The sequence below is a fragment of the Oncorhynchus kisutch genome, linkage group LG11 (genome assembly GCF_002021735.2).
Source record: "Oncorhynchus kisutch isolate 150728-3 linkage group LG11, Okis_V2, whole genome shotgun sequence".
NCBI classification, from domain to species: Eukaryota; Metazoa; Chordata; class Actinopteri; order Salmoniformes; family Salmonidae; genus Oncorhynchus; species Oncorhynchus kisutch.
In genome coordinates this window covers 47,511,086-47,534,609 of record NC_034184.2, presented here as the reverse complement: position 1 = coordinate 47,534,609, position 23,524 = coordinate 47,511,086, and the positions used below count along the sequence as shown (strand labels likewise).

At 41.7% G+C, this 23,524-nt stretch overlaps 1 protein-coding gene across 9 annotated transcripts in view; it reads right to left on the bottom strand.

Moving 5' to 3' along the window:
- The window catches only part of LOC109898827 (sorbin and SH3 domain-containing protein 1), a 70,833-nt gene that overhangs the window by 13,084 nt on the left and 34,225 nt on the right, over window positions 1–23,524 (bottom strand). For 7 of the 9 annotated variants that reach the window (XM_031835878.1, XM_031835872.1, XM_031835874.1 and 4 more), the window contains 5 exons: window positions 22,455–22,538; window positions 15,051–15,100; window positions 11,721–11,896; window positions 4,831–4,907; window positions 4,363–4,536 (listed from right to left, as the gene is read on the bottom strand). In XM_031835878.1, the coding sequence (XP_031691738.1) occupies window positions 4,363–4,536; window positions 4,831–4,907; window positions 11,721–11,896; window positions 15,051–15,100; window positions 22,455–22,538 (561 nt within the window). The remainder of the gene's footprint in view (window positions 1–4,362; window positions 4,537–4,830; window positions 4,908–11,720; window positions 11,897–15,050; window positions 15,101–22,454; window positions 22,539–23,524) is intronic. The other 2 variants (XM_031835879.1, XM_031835875.1) reach the window with 1 other exon arrangement.

Below are 23,524 nucleotides of genomic sequence, written 5' to 3'. Positions count from 1 at the left end.
CAATTACAGTGCCTTCAGAAAGTATTCACACCCCTTGACTTTTTCCACATTTTGTTGTTACAAGTGGGATTAAAATGGATTTATCATTTTTTTGGTCAAAAACTGTAACTCGGCCACTCAGGAACATTCACTGTATTCTTGGTAAGCAACTCCTGTGTAGATTTTGCCTTGTGTTTTAGGTTATTGTCCTGCTGAAAGGTGAATTCACCTCACAGTGTCTGGTGGAAAGCAGACTCAAATCAAATCCAAATGCTTCGTAAACAACAGGTGTAGACTAACAGTGAAATGCTTACTTACCGGGCCCTTCCCAACAATGCAGAAAAAAATGACAAAAACAGAAAAAGTGGAATGAACCAGGTTTTCCTGTAGGATTTTGCCTGTGCTTAGCTCCATTCCGTTCCCAGTCCTTAACGATTACAAGCATTCCCATAACATGATGCAGCCACCACTATGGTTGAAAATACAGAGAGTGGTCCTCAGTAATGTGTTGTATTGGATTTAGCCCAAACATACACTTTGTATTCAGGACAAAAAGTGAATTGCTTTGCCACATTTTTTGCAGTATTACTTTAATGCCTTGTTTGCAAACAAACCGCATGTTTTGGAATAATTTTATTCTGTACCTGCTTCCTTCTTTTCACTCTGTCAATTAGGTTAGTATTGTGGAGTAACTACCATGTTGATCCTAGCACAGCCATTAAACTCTCTGAAAGTCACCCATTGGCCTCATGGTGAAATCCCTGAGCGATTTCCGATTTCCCTGAGCGATTTCCTTTCCAGCAACTGAGTTAGTTTGGAAGGACGCCTGTATCTTTGTAGTGACTGGGTGTATTGATACAGTGCTCAAATGGATATGCCAATGTCTGCTCTTTCTATTTTTACCCATCTACCTATAGGTGCCCTTCTTTGCGAAGCATTGGAAAACCTCCCTGGTCTTTGTGGTTGAATCTGTGTTTGCAATTCACTCCTCGACTGAGGGACCTTACAGATAATTGTGTGTGTGGAGTAGAGAGATTGAGGTAGTCATTCAAAAATGTTGTTATATCTGGAGTACTTCTCCTGTCCTATTCGGTGTCCTGTGTGAATCTAAGTGTGCGTTCTCTAATTCTCTCCTTCTCTCTTTCTTTCTCTCTCTCGGAGGACCTGAGCCCTAGGACCATGCCCCAGGACTACCTGACATGATGACTCCTTGCTGTCCCCAGTCCACCTGGCCATGCTGCTGTTCCAGTTTCAACTGACCTGAGCCCTAGGACCATGCCCCAGGACTACCTGACATGATGACTCCTTGCTGTCCCCAGTCCACCTGGCCATGCTGCTGCTCCAGTTTCAACTTCCACCTGACTGTGCTGCTGCTCCAGTTTAAACTGTTCTGCCTTATTATTATTTGACCATGCTGGTCATTTATGAACATTTGAACATCTTGGCCATGTTCTGTTATAATCTCCACCCGGCACAGCCAGAAGAGGACTGGCCACCCCACATAGCCTGGTTCCTCTCTAGGTTTCTTCCTAGGTATTGGCCTTTCTAGGGAGTTTTTCCTAGCCACCGTGCTTCTACACCTGCATTGCTTGCTGTTTGGGGTTTTAGGCTGGGTTTCTGTACAGCACTTTGAGATATCAGCTGATGTACGAAGGGCTATATAAATAAATTTGATTTGATTTGTTAAGTACTATTATTGCAAAGAGTGAGTACATGCAACTTATTATGTGACTTGTTAAGCACATTTTAACTCCTGAACTTATTTAGGCTTGCCATTACAAATGGGTTGAATACTTATTGACTCAAGACATTTCAGCTTTTCATTTTTAATGAATTAGATTATTAGTTATTGTTCAATTGAATCAATTTTAAATTCAGGCAGTAACACAACAAGATGTTGTGAATACTTTCTGAAGGCACTGTAGCTACCTACCAAGAAGCCATTTCAGGCTATCAATCAAGTTAAAGTAGCTATACTGAACAAAAATCTAAATGCAACATGTAAAGTGTTGGTCCCATAGTTCATGAGCTGAAATATAAGATCCCAGAAATCTTCAATACGCACAAAAAGCTTATTTCTCTCAAACGTTGTGCAGAAATAAGTTTACATCCCTGTTCGAGAGCCTTTCTCCTTTGCCAAGATAATCCAGGCACATAACAGGTGTGGCATATGGATAAACTGATTAAACAGCATGACTCAGGTGCACCTTGTGCTGGGGACAATAGAAGACCACTCTAAAATGATCAATTTTGTCACACAACACAATGCTACAGATGTCTCAAGTTGAGGGAGGGAGCGTGCAATTTCGCCCTTTTGTGGGGAAAAGCTTATTCTGATTGGCTAGGCCTGGCTCCTCAGTGGGTGGGCTTGGGCCCATGCCCTCCCAGGCCCACCTATGGCTGGCACCTGCCTAGTCATGTGAAATCCATAGATTGGGGCCTAATTTATTTATTTCAAATGACTGATTTCCTTATATGAACTAACTCAGTAAAATCGTTGAAATTGTTGTATGTTGCATTTATATTTTTTGTTCAGTATAGCTTGTCTAATTATCTTAGCTGGCATGCCTGCTAGCAAGGCTGGTACACTTAAAAAAAATGACCACCAGTCAGGATTATACCGACAGCTCATGATGTATGCTTAGATATGCAGAAAAATACTTATTTTTTTACATAGAATTAAGCATAAGGATTATGGCTCTAGATTGCAGGAAAAAGCTGTTTCAGGTGTTTGAAAAATATTTTTGGGGTGCATGACACCCCTGGTTATAGTCATCATGGGTGTTGACCCATGCTGAATGTAATAAGCAGTAAAAAGGCAGAACAATGATTCAAGCCAGAGTTACTAATGCCCTAATCACCGTAACATCTGACTCAAATGTACAACGTTTGCTTCAACCCTTTGAAGTCTGGTCACAGCTGACAAAACCATCTGTGAAAGCAGGAACCCGACCGTCTCTCCTCTCCTCACACACAGTACAGTACACTCACACACAGTACAGTACACACACTGGTGGATTTAGGTATAGGCGACATGGGCAGCCTCCCAGGGCGGTATCTTGCCGGGGGCGGTACGGGGCGCCCGCACAAAAAACAAAATCGGAATGGTGACATTTGCGAGATTGGTTTTCTATAGCTCATTTGCACATCATTTCAATGATATCATGTCACCATGTGGGACTGTGGGTCAATTAACCATGTCGGAGTGGGTGCCCTGATTCTAGTTTGTGAGCTAGGCAGGCTGCTGCCTGGGAAGGTCTCCCACTCAGAAGTACAAGATGGGAGGGGGGCTGGGGTAGGTAGACCTCAGGTCTCTCCACTGGAAGCCAGAGGTAGGGGGAGCGGGGGAGTCTATCAAATAGCGCACCTCTAACTTGGATTTTACTAATTGCATTAGTACTGTACAGTCACTCTACGAAATGCTACCAAATAAACCACAATTAATTCATAATACTGTGAATATATTGTTTCACAGACATATTGTTGCATTTCTTTCTGGTTTGTGCGAAGTCGTTCAGAATAATATAAAACCAGTCTGCATACCACCAAGGTGAATTGGTTTAGTCTTGACTCTTGGTTGACAGTGTTGGGGGATCGGTAATGTATTGATGCTCGAGTGCCAAATCGACACAAATTTGTTTCTATTTGTCTTTGTTACTTATTTTTGATATTTGAGTCTTGTTTTTTGTAAATGTTTTTAAATGTCATGATTATTTATTTGTATTATTATGAATGTTTTTAAATGTCATGATTATTTATTTGTATTATTATGAATGTTTTTAAATGTCATGATTATTTATTTGTATTATTATGAATGTTTTTAAATGTCATGATTATTTATTTGTATTATTATGAATGTTTTTAAATGTCATGATTATTTATTTGTATTATTATGAATGTTTTTAAATGTCATGATTATTTATTTGTATTATTATGAATGTTTTTAAATGTCATGATTATTTATTTGTATTATTATGAATGTTTTTAAATGTCATGATTATTTATTTGTATTATTATGAATGTTTTTAAATGTCATGATTATTTATTTGTATTATTATGAATGTTTTTAAATGTCATGATTATTTATTTGTATTATTATGAATGTTTTTAAATGTCATGATTATTTATTTGTATTATTATGAATGTTTTTAAATGTCATGATTATTTATTTGTATTATTATGAATGTTTTTAAATGTCATGATTATTTATTTGTATTATTATGAATGTTTTTAAATGTCATGATTATTTATTTGTATTATTATGAATGTTTTTTGTGTGTTTTTTTGCGGTGGGGCTGAAGGTGGGGTTCGCCATACAAGCTAGATCCGCCACTGCACACAGCTGTCATTTTTTACAATGAGAGGAATGGCACTGTATTGTACCTCTGATCCGGATTTCCTCTTGTCTGCGTCATTGATGTTGATGTTGAGCAGGTCTCCGAAACGTTCGTTAGTGATGAACTGATGGTGGGTGGGAACAATTCCCGTGTGTCGCCTCGATGCTGTGTCAGCCTCCTCCTGCTCCCTCTTCAGCCGCCGTTGCTCTTCCAAAATTTTCTGTCAGGAAACATACCATTATCTGTCATTTATTTAGCATTTTACTTGTTTTTGAATGCCACATTAATAGTTCTAAGGACCACACTCCAAGATGGAGGATGGAAATGATAGGTAAAAGCAATTTGAATATTGGGGAAATATTTCACAGTTTTAGTATACGCTGAACAGTTTTTAGTAATATTTATTGTTCAAAAGGAGAGTGAAGCCCTATCAGATTTTGCTGAGAGAGGACGACAAAAGAAATGTTGCAGAAACAATAAACAAACCATAAAACAAACAATAAAGAAACATTACCTCTTTATCTCCATGGCGTCTCCTGACCACCTCATCCAGTCCGTCACCAAGGTCTCCTTGGGTCAAGGACTCTGAATCTAATACAAAATAAATACATCAATTATGTCCTGAAATTCACCAAAGGCATTCAACATTTTCCCATAACAGAGTTCATCAATAGTGCTGCTTTCAATATCTATAATATTTCAATAAACAAAGAAAAGAAATGTCTCTAACCCTATTGCAATACCACTATTATAATAGAGCTGTAAATGCAAGGGAACAATGTAAAATATAGGACTAGACATGCTCCGAAGAAAAGGTGTCCGTTGCAGTATGACAAAGGAAAGATACACACACCGAAGGGAAAAAAAACATATTCCCACATGCACAAAAAACAATAAACACAGTATGACACAGCTTTATTTTGCCTGTTTTTATGAAAAAAATACTAGAGGTGGATGGCTATAGAGAAAACAAAATACTGTACAAAACATTCAGATCAAACAAAAAAAGTGACTTATGATATGGTTGATGTACAATGTAAATGCATATCACCCATCACCAATGAGTCATCTGATTTCCATACTGACATGTATAATTACTTCATCCCAGTTATCCCTACCTGTATCCCTAACTCATCTTGCTTCCCAGGCAGCCATTAGCAATAGACATGTCACCATTCCTCAAACCAAACACCATAAGAAAACCCCCTATAATTACCAACCTCTTGAGACATAAATCCATGTATTATTACACAGAATATATACAGGAATTACCAATACCAGCGTTAAGGAAATAAGAGGGAAGCACATAGTCTCTCTACTTGAAATTCCAGTCTTGTCAGAATGATAAAATGGAGGATGACAGACGAAAACAGACCCCCTGACCCAGCACATTTGCTTATGCCAAAGCTGACAAAAACCGAAAGCACACAGCCTTGTAAAAGATATGGTAACGCGTTACTTGAGGGTGTATACTGTATGCCATATGCATTGCCATAACAATAGCCTACACCACCATTACATGGCATTTTACATGAAAATCAATACATTTTTATCTAAATGAATCCCTTTTAGCCAATCTACTTTAACACAATTCAGAGAAGTGTCATGTAGGCCTCGGACATGCTTTATGTGGCTATGTATACCTCCTTAAGACCTGTCACTGAATACATACATTACCAAAAGTTGTCAGAATGCACTAAAGTTACAAGTGTTTTGCGATGGGTTTAATGGAAAAGAATGTTTGTCAGGCAAGACAATTTAACCAAACACCGAATTGTTACTGTGACACACCGCACAGACAAAAAAAAAAAATGGAAGGTGGTAGCATCACGTTGTGAAAAATACCGATAGAATGCAAAGAAGTAAAGCTTGGAGAAAAAAAAACACACAATGAGTGGCCATAGAGATCGGCACGGGTGTGTGGGAGAAGGGACACTCAGGTGAAAATATGGAGAGGAGATAGCCACCTCTGCGGTGAGCTGCTAGCGGCTGCAGAAGATTCCCATTGGCGTCCAAGACTCCCCTATTAGTCAGGTTGTTGTCACTGTCGGACGGTGCACCTTCCCCGTTGCCCAGCTTCTCCAGCAACTCCAAGGAAGAGAGGCGCGGTGGAATGAGGGGCCTGGGATCATAGACATTTGTCTGTGACGTTTGACCTGTCATCACCTTAGTGGCTGAGAGAGTCTTTTTGGCCTGGTGAGACCGGACAGGCCTCTTCACCCTGAACGGTGCAGGGCCCATGAGGAAGAGGTTCGAGGGGAGAGAGGAGGAGTTCTTTATTTTCTCCTGGGTAGACAGTTTGTCCTGCTGGGCCGTAGCCTGCTGCTGCCTCTCGTGCCGCCGGATAGTGGTGAAGCGGGTATAGGAGGCAGGGCAGGAGCCTTTGCACTTGCTGCTGTGTTTATGGTGGTGGTGGTTGTGTGGGGAAGCGGACGGGGTGACTGGTGCTGGGGGACTGTTTGAGGTTCTGGAGATAGTGACCTTTGGGGGTTTCTCTGTTGGTACTGGGGCTTTCTCTGTTGGTACTGGGGCTTTCTCTGTGGGGCCGTGCTGCTCTGTCTCTGACTCAGTCCCAGAGAGGGACTCGGCTCTCAGTGTGTCACTGTACTCAGAGGATCCCACCATCTCGCTGCCTGACAGAAACGCCTTGTTTCGGGCTGCCTTGCCGTCTGTGTCCTCGAGAGGGCAGCCCTCTGTCTGCCCAGTGTGCCCTGGGACAGTGACCATGAGCGACTCAGCCGAGACAGCGGACGCCATGAAGAGGTCGGCGGGGCTGTGGTTGTGGGTGAGGCTCTGGCCTGTGGGTAGTGTTGGCATGGAGGAGGAGCGTGTGGGAGACGGACTGGAGCGCTGGATGATCAGCTCAAACTCTGACACCCGCGACGACACGGCATCCCGCCTGGGAATGTTCTCCCCTGCCTCATCTCCCTCCTCATCAGTTCCATTGACCCCCACCTTCTCGAACAGGGAGGTCAGGCTACGGACACTCCCGTGGGGGCTGGAGCCCACTGAGAAGGATGGCCTCTGGATGCTGTGCATGTTCCGGTACAGGGTGGAGAACTCAGATGTGCTCCTTCTAGTCGCAGGGCTGCCATTATTTAAACCAGCCTCAGAGTCAAGGGGGAGACCATTAGAGTTTTTGTGTGTGTTTGAGTTTAGTCCGCTCTCCTGGGCCTCTGCGCCTGTGCTCCCTGTGTATATATCCTCACAGCTGTGTGCCTTTGGGTGCCTGGCAGGCGCAGTCCTCCTGTCCTGGCTGTCAACACTAGGGGGTATCAGCTTAGGTTTGAACTTAGAGGGGAGGATTTGGGGTATGCAGGCTTTGGCAGCAGATAAGGGCTTCTTATTCTTACACTGGTAACCTAGGGCATTACTGGCAAGAACTGATCGACTATTTACAGAAGAGCATGGTGAAATTATATAGCCATTCCCACCTTGATAATCCACTGGCAAGCATGCAGGACAACAGAATAAACAGCATATTAGGTTAATGGTCACAAATTCACACACACTGAAAATAACACAGGGTCAACACATTTCTAAAGTAAAGACAACGTCCATCAAAAGTTGATGAGGGAGAAAAGAACGTGATGCATTTCACATCAAGTAACAAAATGACTTTGTTATACTATTAGTAATGCCACTTGTTAAATGCTTCGTTTTAAGTGGATAAGTGAACATGTTGATTCTGAATAGTGCTAGAAATGCATGTTAAGTGTCTTGTAATTTTCACTGGAGCTGATATGTTAATTCAATCACAATTATTCATAATTAAATGATTAGTGATCGTAAAGCAGTAACGTAAAAGAAGTGAAACAGAAAGGGCAAAGAGCAGGGCAGTATGTCATGCATGAAATGCTATGTGATGTAATGTTGGTAAGCTTGCTGTTCGAACATCAAATTAAATAACAGATTACACTTTCAGATTACATTTTCACAGTAGCTTTGATATCAGTATAAACTAAAATGATGCAATAAAAGAGCTCATAAGAGTTCATAAGAAACACAAACTACTCTATAAGCCACCGTTGCCCATCTACGCACTACTTACGAACTAGGCCTCATCAGCATTGAGGATTTGGAATGCCCTTAACTTTTTGCAGCTAACCCAGAAAGCCCTTCCAACACCAGGGTCCATTACAGGACAGTCTCAAATAGAACTGTCAAAACAGCAAGGTCATACACGCCCCTGTGAGCGACTACAACATAATATTCTGGAAGACACACCTGCTGGGATGAGTAGTCATGGTTGACTCTCACCTCTGAGTAAGAGATGTGCTAGTAATGCCACATACTGTATGTGCTAGTCCTACCACAGTAAAGAATGACACAACCCAGTAGGGAATGATGACACACAACCGCCACCAGCTGTTGTGATAGCAACTCTACAGGGATGTTGCCTACAGCAGTAAATGCTCATTTACATTATGCTAACGAGGCTGTATTGTTTGGCTCAGTCACATCTACCATCAGTATCCTGTTTAAGCAACTCCTCACTGTATAATTTGAATACTAATGTTATTTCCATGAATATGTCATTATAGGGTGGCTTGCGAAAGTATTCACCCCCTTGGCATTTGTCCTATTTTGTTGCCTTACAACATGGAAATAAAATAGATTTTTGGACCGGTTGTATCATTTGATTTACCCAACATGCCTACCAGAAACAAACAAGAAATAAGACAAAAAAACAGAAAACTTCAGCCTGCACAACTATCCCCCAACCCAAAGTCCATACTTTGTAGAGTCAACTTTTGCAGCAATTTCAGATGCAAGTCTCTTGGGGTATGTCTCTATAAGCTTGGCACATCTAGCCACTGGGATTTTTGCCATTCTTCAAGGCAAAACTGCTCCAGCTCCTTCAAGTTGGATGTGTTCCGCTGGTGTACAGCAATCTTTAAGTCATATCACAGATGCTCAATTGGATTGAGGTCTGGGCTTTGACTAGGCCATTCCAAGACATTTAAATGTTTCCTCTTAAAAAACTTGAGTATTGCTTTAGCAGTATGCTTAGGGTCATTGTCCTGCTGGAAGTCCCAGTCTCAAATTTCTTGAAGACTGAAACATGTTTCCCTCAGGAATTTCCCTGTATTTAGCACCATCCATCATTCCTTCAATTCCCACCAGTTTTCCAGTCTCTGTTAATGAAAAACATACCCACAGCATGATTCTGACACCACCATGCGTCACTGTGGGGATGGTATTCTCGGGGTGACGAGAAGTGTTGGGTTTGCACCAGACATAGAGTTTTCCTTGATGGCCAAAAAGTTCAATTTTAGTTTAATCTAACCAGAGCACCTTCTTCCATATGTTTGGAAGAAGTCTCCCACATACCTTATTTTTTTCTTTCAGCAATGTCTTTTTTCTGGCCACTCTTCTGTAAAGCCCAGCTCTGTGGAGTGTACGGCTTAAAGTAGTCGTATGGACAGATACTCTAATCTCCACTGTGGAGCTTTGCAGCTCCTTCAGGGTTATCTTTGGTCTCTTTGTTGCCTATGATTAATGCCCTCCTTGCCTGGGCCGTGAGTTGTGGTGGGCGGCCCTCTCTTGGCAGGTTTGTTGTGGTGCCATATTCTTTCAATTTTTAAAATAATGGATTTAATGGTGCTCCGTGGGATGTTCAAAGTTTCTGGTATTTTTTATAATCCAGCCTTGATCTGTACTTCTCCACAACTTTGTCCCTGACCTGTTTGGAGAGCTCCTTGGTCTTCATGGTGCCTCTTGCTTGGTGGTGCCCCTTGCTTAGTGATGTTGCAGTCTGGGGCCTTTCAGAACAGGTGTATATATACTGAGATCATGTGACAGATCATGTGACACTTAGATTGCACACAGGTGGACTTTATTATGAACTAATTATGTGACTTATTAAGGTAATTGGTTGCACCAGATCTTATTTAGGTCCTTCATCGCACCACTTTCAATTTTTTCTTTAACAAGTTATTTTTTAAATTTCACTTCACCAATTTGGACTATTTTGTGTATGTCCATTACATGAAATCCAAATAAAAATACATTTTTAATTATAGGTTGTAATGCAACAAAATTGGAAAAATGCCAAGGGAGGCGAATACTTTTGCAAGGCACTGTAAGGGGACGTTACAATTATAGCCAATAGAAAGGCCTGCAGGAAGCAAAGTTCTGCGACAACAAAGTGTGCCATTATTGTTTTAGAGAGCATGAAGCAGGACCACATGATGGAGCTCTCTCTGCACTTTATCTTGCTCTGTTGTAATGTACTGTAACGGAGTGTCCACAGAGCTGAGGTGGTGTGTCTCTGGTAGGCCATAATGAGAGAGCGTGCTAGTCAGTTGACTTTGGCTCAAGATGACTCTGGGCAGAATTCCCTTTATAGCAGTTTCCACATTTTATGGAAAAGGGACTTCAGTCAAGACTTTTATAGGATAGGGATTTGAACTTCAGTCAAGTTATCTGGTATCTTTGTTTCACGATACAGTACTGACAATCTAAAATCATTCTGTAGAGAACAAATATTTATTACTAATTGAGGAGCGCAGACAGCTTACATAAACTAATAATACCTCTACAAACAATACATTTGTGCATCTGGCAAAAACAAAAACAAACTCTAAACGGACTGGCGCAAAGGTTAATTCTCTTACTTTTAGACTTCAGGACTAGGCATTGCTTGGCCAGTTGGAATTCTGGTTATGTATTGGGGCAACATTGCCACATGGTGCCCGATCTGTCCCTTCCTTTCTCCTCCCCTTCCCTCCTTTCCTCTCCCCTCCCTCGCATTTCTCTCCCCTGGTCATGTGCGCAGGAATTCCATCCTCTGACCTCCCTTTGACAGCTGACTTCCCCATGCCTAACCACCCTGCTGTGTCCCTCTTGTTTATCTCACCCCTCTCTGGCCCAGCCTAGAAAACCAGAGCCCTGTTTATCCCCCCTTTCCTCCCCATTAGTCCCCTCGCCTGGACCTTTGCTCCCTGGCTTTAGAACACTCTGGAGCCCTGCCCCTAAGCCTCTCCAACGAATGCCTGGTCTGCAGAGGCAGATAACTGTAGGGTGAGGGCACAACCCAAGGTTAGCTTGATAGTCTCCATTGATTTAGCAGGAAAACCTTCAGCAGCCTAACTCTCGATGGATATGGACAGTTTGGTGAAACATCCATGATATCAATGATTTAAAGAATAAACGGCTGAGAAAAGATTTATGCTGAAAGATGATTGGCCTCTGGTGTGATAACCTGAAGCAAAAACACATGTGGATTTCAACACAAAGTCAAAAGGAAACACATGTATCCCTAACAGACACTTTTATAATCCAACATCCCAATAAGTCATTTGGTTCCATCTGAGTGGTAAAAACCCCTTTCAGAGTCCCACTGTGAAGCCAGTTCAGTACCCCCTCTTCACTGGCTGCATGTGTGGAGTGGAATCCTACCTTTGGAGGAGGTGCTGGCATGGCGCTTGTTGATGGCCCGCAGACCTTGCAGGGGAATGTCGCCGCCCTCCAGGACGCTCTTGTAAACATGGCGGTCACATTCTGGAGCCGCTGGCTCGCCACTGGATGATCCTTCGTCCTTCTCCACCTCGCTGTGTCCGGCCTTACACCCGGAGCTAGAGCAAAACATTGGAGAAAATAGTCAACCTAAAAAGCAGCTTGACTCAGAAAGCCTGATTTAGGACAAGACGATATGTTCACACAGCCAGCTAGCTAGAAGAAAGCATGCTGTAATTACATGCCAGTGTTGGTAATTAAGTGCAGTTTAATTGAGTAAAACAATTAAGAGTAACATGCATTTTATGAAAAGATTTTGTGAGTTGCCGTATGGTTAGACTTATCTTACACATTCTGCTGTTGATTACTTGTTGATTCAGCCGTTTTGTCCATTTTTATTAGGGGAACATGAGGAGTGTAACGACTTGGACCTAGACGTAAAATAAAACAGCACTCTACTTGTGCTCACTGCCCTTAATTTTGCACTCCACGGAGGCCAATGGGAGAGATTTCAAATATTATTGTCTGAACGTTCCTACATGTTACTCTGCTATGCATCTGTACTTTTTTTTAAGGGTTACTCTACTTCAAATGCCACTGTCTCAGGAGAGGGTTTGGTGCCTCCATGTCATTATATTTATGCTGCCGTGCTTGAGTGGAGGCCATTTAAACTAACAACAATTTCCAGTAACGTAGTAAATCATGTGGAAAAAATTTAACAAAGCCTGAAAACACAGTGAATTACTCCACCCACCCACAGTATCTCTACAGGGTAACGCAACAGTAGTCTATTTCCCATTGCAGGATATTCCACTTTCCTGTGCTGTAAATTAACAATAAAAAACATTTGCAGACACAATAGACATCTTTGAGACCAGAAGTGAAGTACAGCGAGGCGTGAGGAGAGTAGCAGGTTTTCCCCAAATGAGTTTGGCCCTCTGACATAATGCCTGGTTTAAGTGTAGTTCCTGCAGTTGAACGACCAGAAGCACCCTCTAGTGGCCTAATGGGTGAAATGTTATGTTCATAATTAATCAACATTATTAAAAAAATGACAGAATCCAGTGTTTCTATATCAAATGGTTGTTATATTGGGATGCAAACTCAAAATTGAATACATTTCAGCTCTATACTGACATGGTACAGGTGTCTTATTTTTTATTTTTTTATTTTTTTTGACCCATAACCATGTTAAAACGACCATGTTTAAGGCCAAGAACACTCTGTGTGACCCTGATTTAGCCCACTGCAGTAAAACATTAAGAGAAAGAGCCATGCCTCCTTTTTTTGTTTATTTAACCCCCTCAACAATAACCTTTTTCATAGTTCTCAGAATAACCAGCCATTTGGGCTACTGCATTCATACTCAATAAAAACCTGTACTTTATAGGGTACATGCAGGTATTCAAATAAGGTACCCCGTATAATGCCTTGGAACCATCTCAGATGGTTTCCTGGGAAGAGTCTATGTGAGGTCATAAGACATCCCATTGCCTGAGAGGGAGCCAGTGGCCCCACAAGTAGGCTATGGAGCCTAGCTTCAGTTGCATAAGTTGCATAACTTCAGTTGTTATCTGAAGATGGTCTTACCCAATTGCATCTAACCAGCAGGCATCAATGTGATACAAACGTATTGGGGAAGAGAGTTTGATCATTAACGATGGATAATATTGCAAGGCTAAGAATAGTTTGATAGTAGCTCACTCTGTTTGTAAATGGCAATATTGGAAATATAAGCCTACTCCTGATAGACTATTCACATTTGATTGAGATGCTAACAATTGAATACTGTCTGTACACATGTCTGTTGCTAGCCTATCTTGAACTCAGCCAAAAATATATATTTTGGTCCCTTGTTTATACACGTCTGTATACAGTAAGCAATGTGGTATACAACACTGAGGTAAATGTGTACTAGAAAGTTCTTGAATGTAGACTAGGCGTTTAATTTCAAAGAAACCCCAGTAAACTCTCACCCCTAAACATGTGTCTCGTAACCCTTTGAGGAAAGCCTGTGGGACTTATGGCTTCATCCCAGGAGTTTACAATTTTCAACAAATTTCTTAAACAGATGATAGGATTTGTACACAAACTGCTGTGATGCAATTCTTGCATCATAAACATTAATAAACATTATCAAATCAAAACCAGTTTGGGCCAATGAAGCAGTCTGATTATTTTGTAGAAAAAACATTAAAGTAATGTGCAAATGTGAATGGATGTTAACCAGAAACAGTTTAACCATATTTTAAATGCCCATAACAACTTGGTGGCAGATGATGCGACAAGTTACTAAACATATTTCTTCGACTTTTACAAATAAATGTACAAAAAGAAAAGGGAAAAAAGGCTTTAGACTGATTTAATGCTTTCAGAAATCCATCTAGACTATTGAAATAAGTTAAAACATGCAGCATTCATAAACATTATGACATAATATAATATAATAAGTGCAATTAACTCATTCCAATACAGTGCATGGCATTATCAATAACCTGTGTTACTTAATATCCTATGAGCTGGCGACAATTGAACGACGTCAAAGATCCTTGAGAAAATAAACTTTTCAAAGGAGTTATGGAATAGAGAGAGATGGAAAGTTCCAAACAGAAATGGTGGGAGAACTTTCTGCCATTGGACTACAAGAAATTTGCCATGGCTAGGGCTAGAATTCCTTAAGTTTAATTCCAGAAACAAAATGAGCGCAAATAAATCTCTGCTGACAAAGAAACGAAGAGATCAAAGTCGTAACGCTGCTGGTTTGCTTATTGATCGAACACCCACTTTTATATCAAAGTTATTCTTGCTATAAGATACAGGCTGGCTTCACACACCCACTCTGGGGAGATAACGGATAAAATTACGTAGCTGTAGGGTGGAATAGAGTGGAGTTCCCTGTCTCTCTCCACTCACAAATGTCATCCAGGTTTGACTCTGGGGCTGTTTGCTTTCAGCTTGAAATAAATCGCCATATAGTAGCCATATCCCCACCACCACTACCTCCCAAAACCTCTCCAGACAGAGGACACACTGTACTGGCAGCTTTTACACTCGTTAATAGGAACCTCTCTCTTTCGCTGTCCCCCCCTCTCAGGAAGCAGCAAGAGTCTCCCCCCTTCCCTAAAATGGGGAAATCTCCACAGGGTGTTAAAATGCTTAAAATCCCCTGATGACAACTCTCCTAAAAACGTGCCCTAAACACAGACAAACACACATTTTTGGAATGGATAAGCACAAGACAGAAGCATAGAGGTAAGAGAAGCATGGACTTACTACTGCTGTAGTTCGGCGGGTGTTTCCAGGGGGCTAAAAGAGGGGGCACTCTGCAACAGACCAAACAAAGAAGTCATTGATAAATCCACAGGAAGGTCTCTTCCAACTAGAATAGAAGCAGGAGCATTAGCTGTGGTGACTGGCTCTCTTTTCTCTTTCTCGTGTGTCTGTCTGAAGTGTCTCCAAAGCCTGGGATTGTTAGCTCTGCTGAACGAAGCTTTTACATGGAGGAGCAAGCGTGTGTTTTGGCACGCTTGCAAGTTGGAGAAAACAAGCGGCAGTGAGGGGGGGGGGGGGGGGGGGGCGTGCATCGGTCAGGGGCGCCCATGCGGGGAGGGGGCTGTCACTGGGCTCAGCCAATGAGCTGGTGTCCCTCACAGAGGGCCTCTCTTTTGTCTGGTATTGAGTCACTATCATTACCACTGGACCAGACCAGGGGACAATTAACCAGCTGGTGGTGCAAGCAGGCCAAATTACACACACACACAAATATCATCACGGTATGATGCTGATAACAACAATCCCAAAACACAATAAAAGCCTTGAGAAACACAGTCAGAGGCATTACAATATCACACAAATTAAGTAAAACTGACACAATGCCATGTAGTATAAGCACAGGCCGACATACACAAACAAACAAGGAAAGGGTGAGTGAATACGTTTGTTTATAGGACTTTGCCGTGCGAGCTGACAAAACACATAGCTATCTAATTTGATGTTATTCTGGGGCGGTTCCTAAAACACAGAAGAGCCATTCGCTGGTGGGGCAGCACCCGCTAGCGCTTTGAATGGTTTAGAGCGGGCTAATTTTAGACCACTGTTTCTGTTGCTTTTCTCCAAGCGGACATCACAGAGTGTAAAAATAACAGACATGACAGGCAGGCTATGAATAAAAGCATAAGTGTTGTTTGCAAATAAGATTACACAATCCCAAGCACCAGCCTGGCCCTTCTAAAAGCACCTCTCCCCCAACCATACACGTCCACCCCTGCCCCATCCCAAACAGATGACCATACCAGACCAGTAGCATACCGCACAAGCTCATTTCCCACAACATGCCTTCCCTCTGGTTGCCAGGGGAGGAGGATCATTAATAACCTTTCAAAATGAATGCCTATCTTTATAAGATCAGAATTCAGCCTGGCAGGTATATAGACTAATCTATTTATAAAGCCAAATGTTCCACAGGCGCCTTACCCCTTCTTCGAGAACATGCCACCGCCACTGACTTATCTGTGCCTTTTCACTCTCTTGTCTTCCTATCCCTCTCTGTCTGACAGAACTGGGTTCAAAAACTTTTAGAAATCATTTTAAATACTTTAGCTGGGCTCGATTGAGCTTGCCTGGCGTAATGGAGCCAATATAATAGTTGCAAATCTGCAAACCCCACACATCTGGCACTACAAGAAGGCTAAAGTAAACACTACAAGTATTTGAAAGACCATAAATAATATTTGAACCCAGGTCTGCTGACGGCTCTCCCGGTCCCTCTCGACAGGGGATGAAATGGATGGTGTCCCCTGGTACTTGTGAGCAATTGAGCTGCCACTACACTGCTCTGATGGAAAACAATCATGAAATAGGAGTGAGAGACTTATCTGAACTAAAGGAAGGGGTGGGATCTCCTTCTGATTATTTACAAGAGATCTTACAAGCCTGAGGATTCCCAGCGATCTTCATTACATGTATGGATATGTGTTTAGTGTATGTCAGGGGAAATAACAATTACAAGCTGAAAAGATGTCATGCAAAGGTTCACTCATATCTGGGGTGGAAAATATGATTTATCCTTCAATGTTAAACATTCCATATGAAGTGGGGTACAAAATAATATCACTAACGATGGAAAGTTCATATGCATGAACAATTGTCACTAGCATGCCAAGATCCCTCAAGTCAAACAAGGACTTCAGACAGATATTGCCGACATCTGATGTCTCTTTGTGTGCAATTGTGTGGTTTCACTGGAAATGAAGGGACACGTACAATATTTAAAGCTGTTTACGAATCTAGGCGGATGAAGGTGCTGTGAATTCCTTTCTCTTGACCCGTCAGTGGAACACTGCGTTAACAATGTTTGCACATTTTCCAAACAGGTGTCTGTGATGACTTTGCTGCAAGGTGATATATATAGGCCAACATTGCAGGTTGGGGATCTGGGTGCTTTGTTTATTCACATTCAAAAATAGGAATCATGAGTGTAATGGGAGCCTTTCCCTTCCAAAAGTAAATGCTTATTTGTTTAGACAAGTTCTTATAAAAAATCTGCTCCCCTAGCATGTTGTTACTGTTATAGCTATATCTTTATCCCCTCAGCACAAGTACTTAGAGATAAAGGTTAAGTCTATAACTGAGGTTAAATATGAAAACAATGAGCTGAGGGGATTATGGGTTACTTCCTGGTCGAACATTAAAGTCACAGAGAGGTTCATAATGGGTGCATCCCAAATGGCACCCTAGTCCCTATATAGTGCACTACTTTTGACCAGGGCCGCCGTTTGGGATGCCCTGCCATTCAGTGTGTGAATCCGTACAGAGACTGTGGTCAGAGTCCGACACTGTATTAATGACCCCACATGCAGCTGCCCTCTCAGTGACAGCTTACGCCAGACAGACTAGTCACTGACGCAGTCACTCAGTCGGGGACACAGAAGGCCAAATCTTTATTCCTAACCATAGATATGTATGGTATTTTGCTTCCGTTTCACCTTGTATGTCCATGGAGCTGTGATTGAATGTGACTGTAATCATATGAATTTCGAGGCCTTTGACTGTGAGCTTGTGCATAAGTCGTGACCTTTGTGAAGTATTAATGGTTGAAGTGATTAAACAAGAATGTCAATGCATCGATCTGGTTATGACCATGATTTTGGAGCGACAAGATTGTGGTCATAAGACAATGCACTACAAGTATAACAGGTCAGAAAACCGCTTTATCTATTGTTAGATCGATACACTGTCAAGAAACCATTAAGCTCCTGGACATAGGCAAAATAATAATAACAAAACAAATATATATATATATATATATATATATATATATATATATATATATATATACACACACACAGAACCAATCAAAAGTTTGGACACACCTACTCATTCAAGGGATTTTCTTTATTTGTACTACTTTCTACATTGTAGAATAAGACATCAAAACTATTAAATAACACATATGGAATCATGTAGTAACCAAAAAAGTGGTCAAAATATATGTTATATTTAAGATTTGTCATCGAGGCAAAGTAGCCACCCTTTGCCTCGATGACAGCTTTGCACACTCTTGGCATTATCTCAAACAGCTTCACCTGGAATGCTTTTCCAACAGTCTTGAAGGAGTTCCCACATATGCTGAGCACTTGTTGGCTGCTTTTCCTTCACTCTGCGGTCCAACTCATCCCAAACCATCTCAATTGGGTTGAGGTCGGGTGATTGTGGAGACCAGGTCATCTGATGTAGCACTCCATCACTCTCCTTCTTGGTCAAATAGCCCTTACACAGCCGGGAGGTGTGTTGGGTCACTGTCCTGTTGAAAAACAAAAGATAGCACATTTGGACTCATCAGACCAAAGCACCGATTTCTACCAGTCTAATGTCCATTGCTCGTGTTTCTTGGCCCAAGCAAGTCTCTTCTTATTATTGGTGTCCTTTAGTAGTGGTTTCATTGTGGCAATTTACCATGAAGGCCTGATTCACGCAGTCTCCTCTGAACAGTTGATGTTGAGATGTGTCTGTTACTTGAATTCTGTGATGCATTTATTTGGGCTGCAATTTCTGAGGCTGGTAACTCTAATGAACTTATCCTCTGCAGCAGAGGTAACTCTAGGTCTTCCTTTCCTGTGACGGTCCTCATGAGAGCCAGTTTGATCAGGCTTTTGCGACAGCACTTGAAGAAACCTTCAAAGTTCTTGGCATTTTCTGTATTGACTAACCTTTGTGTCTTAAAGTAATGATGGACTGTCATTTCTCTTTGCTTATTTGAGCTGTTCTTGCCTAAATATGGACTTGGTCTTTTACCAAATAGGGCTGTCTGCTGTATACCACCCCTACCTTGTAACAACACAACTGATTGGCTCAAACGCATTAAGAAGGAAATAAATTACACAGATTAACTTTTAATAAGTCACACTTGTTGAGAGAATGCCAAGAGTGTGCAAAGCTGTCGTCAAGGCAAAAGGTGGCTACTTTGAAGAATCTCAAATATAAAATCTATTTTGATTTGTTGAACACTTTTTTGGTTACAACATGATTCTATATGTGTTATTTCATAGTTTTGATGTCTTCACTATTATTCTACAATGTATTAAAATAGTAAAAATGAAGAAAAGCCTTTGAATGAGTAGGTGTGTACAAACATTTTACTGGTACTGTATATATTGTGAAAGAATACTCAGGTTTCCTCCTGAGGTTGATCGTCATGTGTTACATGGACATACATGGAGCCACTAGACCTTCTAAGAAGGAGTCATCATCCCATGAGCACTAAGAACTCATAGAGGTTACAAGCAGCCTGTAGAGTCACCATAACCAAGAAGAGATAAAGATATGCCAATCAAACCCCAATGTGCCGGGATGTCTAGCCCAACCCTTGAGGGTCAAATACTACACATACCAGGTGTAGCAGGAGCTTTGAGTTAGTCAGACATCAAATTGAGCTCATCTGGAAACCATCCTACTCGGAGGCCAAGTTTTCAGTACTACCCCCTCCTATTCCTAATATAACCAACCAGGAGTTGCAGGACAGGAGTTGCTGGAGTCTGAGTCAGACAATACTTTCCATGGATAACACTGACTTAAAGACAAAGTTGGGAAGATGAGAGATTCTTAAGCCTGCCCTGTGTTCAGCTGACGTGAGAATATGATCTCATGGAGTCAGTGGTTCCGCATCATATGATCCAGGGTGTGGTTTCCAGGCAGACTCCGCTGCGGAGGTTGGCCCTGACTGACTTACAAAGCAGAAGGCAAGGAGACAGAACATCTGTTTGTGGGCAGCCAGTGAGTCTGAATACTTGTCTGGTGCCAACTGGAGCCCAAGGCATGTAGCCTAGCGGTATTTGTCAAGCTGCCTACTGTATATCAAACTTAGTATTCAACTTTGACAACATGCCACTCACTTGGAAAAGAAACTATAGTAAATACAGTGCATTCAGAAAGTATTGAGACCCCTTGACCTTTTCCACATTTTGTTACGTTACAGCTTTATTCTAAAATGTATTAAATTAAATGTTTTCCTCATCAATCTACACACAATACCCCATAATAACAAAGCGAAAACAGGTTTTTAGACATTTTTGCAAATGTATTAAAAATAAAACACAGAAATACCTTCTTTACATAAGTATTCAGACGCTTTGCTATGAGACTCGAAATTGAGCTCAGGTGCATCCTGTTTACATTGATCGTCCTCGAGATGTTTCTACAACTTGATTGGAGTCCACCTGTTGTAAATTCAATTGATTGGACATGATTTGGAAAGGCACACACCTGTCTATATAAGGTCTCACAGTTGACAGTGCATGTCAGAGCAAAAACCAAGCCATGAGGTCAAAGAAATTGTCCGTAGAGCTCCAAGACAGGTGTGGTAGGGTACTCCATCATTCTTAAATGGAAGAAGTTTGTAACCACCAAGACTCTTCCTAGAGCTGGCTGCCCAGCCAAACTGAGCAATCGGGGAGAAGGGCCTTGGTCAGGGAGGTGACCAAGAACCCGCTAGTCACTCTGACAGAGCTCCAGAGAAGCATGATGGTGGCAGCATCATGCTGTGGGGATGTTTTTAGCGGCAGGGACTGGGAGACCAGTTAGGATTGAGGGAAAGATGAACGGTGCAAAGTGCAGAGAGATCCTTGATGAAAACCTGCTCTAGAGCGCTCAGGACCTCAGACTGGGGTGAAGGTTCACCTTCCAACAGGACAACGACCATAAGCACACAGCCAACACAATGCAGGAGTGGCTTCGGGACAAGTCTCTGAATGTCCTCGAATAGCCAAGCCAGAGCCCAGACATGAACCCGATCGAACATCCCCGGAGAGACCTGAAAATAGCTGTGCAGCGACGCTCCCCATCCAACCTGACAGAGCTTGAGTGGATCTGCAGAGAAGAATGGGTGTGCCAAGCTTGTAGCGTCATACCCAATAATACTTTTTTAGAATAAGGCTGTAACGTAACAAAATGGAGGAAAGGTCAAGAGGTCTGAATACTTTTCCCGAATGCACAGTAAACCAGACTAGACAGCACTCCTTGATTCAATAAGGCCTGTCATGTAATGATTGTGTGGGCACTGTAATACTCTTTTCACACTACCGGGTTGAGCCAAGCAGAGCCAAGCTGTATTGTGCTGGCCTGGTTTTATCTACTATAGTTGTCAGAGACCCTACTGGAAATGACCACGTGAAAGGAAAATATCTGAGCCAGCACAATACGGTTTGTGTCAGCATGAATGTGTGAAAAGGGTATAACAGTCTTGAACTAAAGTATTACCCACAGTTGAATCACCTTGCCCAGTCCCGCTGGGGTATGCTATGTGTCCTCATTTGCAGGGTGCCCATAAATGCTACAACAAAAAGAGTTCCACATGGGTGCTGAGTTAATGACATGGCACAGGCGGCATGGTGCCAGTGTTGGCATAGCCTTGAGGATCCTGTTGTAAGGGACAAAACGCAAAGATGGCCAACTGCACCGACAACAGCTGTAGCATTCATCAATTATTCTTCATCATCATAGACAGTAGCAGTAGGACACCTAACCCAAATTGGGTATATAATTAGCTTAACATATGGTCAATGTTCAAAAATGGAAATCATCTAATGACCGGACAGGAGACACTTCTACTGTAGTTCGCCATACAATGCTCAGCTGCCAGCATAGTCGATATAGCTAAGTTACAATCCAAACATAGCAAGCCTCACAGATGAAGAGCAGTCACCAAGATACACAGCATGGAAGGGGATTAAAAAATATATATAAGACAGCACACTTCCAGGGGTTATTGAAGTGGAGAGATGGAGTTGGTATTCAATGAATAAAACGTGCCAAATTAAAAGAACTAGCAATGATAGCATAACAAAACAATTAACTGTATTTCGTTGCCACAGACCCACTCCCGACTGATAGTAGAAAGAAAAACATAACAATGGGTTGTATATACAATGATAGAGCTATATCTAGAGTTGATTGACTACCTAGAGCTGGGAAAAGTGATAGCAGGCAATAACTCAAGGTAAAGGCCCCATTACGCAAGTTTTAGGAGGGGATAACGTTTTGGTTAATGTTGAGTCAAGGTTTGCAAAAGTTGTTGGAGTAGTCCTTACGGACAGACATAGTTTGTTTAGGCATTTAAACATGGATGTTATTACCACATGCATTGTTTAAATACACTGTCACTTCAAGACTGTGACCACTTACCGCTTCATCAAAATCCATCTCTGAAAAGAATCTATACCAAGGCTCATTCTCTAAATGTACATCTTCTGGACTTATGACCTGAGTCTACAGGGCCATGGCAACAAGGAAAAGAGGAGAAAGACAAAGAGAAGACAGTTCAGACACCACATCGTTTACAGACACTGGCATTGAGGCTATGACACATTCTTGAGGTGATCCAGACAACATTCCCGACATAATGAATTTCTAAACAAGAGTTCACAATCAGAAATCATTCCTAAAGATTTGTCTTTATGTGCCCGGTGAAATATCCAAGGTGAAAAAAAGAAGGACATTTTGGAATTAGGATCATAGACTTTAGGATCTTGTTCTCTCTAATTAGGATCTTGTTCTCGAATGTATAAAGACATAGAATGCACATAACATGTGACTTCAACAAATAATATGAAGCAGTCACCTGAATCGTACTCAACTGTAGTGTGCAGTGTGTGCATACGTGTAAGAGAAGATAAGCAGGTGTAATAATACATATTTTGATGGGTCCCATCTGCTTTTGTATTCTTATTTGTGAAATATTCTTATTCTTATTCTTATTCTTATTCTTATTCTTATTCTTATTCTTATTCTTATTCTAAATGTCAATATAAATAGCCTACTAGCATGTCAATATGATTTTGATTTGTTCACATCAATCATTGAGCCACAATGGCAATGAGAAAGACAAGAATTTACACAACTACAGCTACAGTATAATAGGCTAAATGAAAGTAAGAGACCGTGTAGCCTGCCGCTAATGCTGCCAGGAACCTGACACAGAACCACTGACCATGGTCTGTAATTACAGAGACTGTCACGTCACATGCAGTGTCTGTCTGACCACAATGGACAGCATGAACAAGGCCCTGTTCCCTACTGTTCAGTATATGGTGCCACTGGGATTGGTCCAGAACCGCATCATAACCCTTAATAGCTTCCCATAAAAGACAAAACAATGATTGCATTATGATATAATCAAATAACTATTCTACTGTAGAGGAGATGCAACTCTATTCTATTCTGTATGAGCCACACAAAGAGGCTGCTAGCTAAAC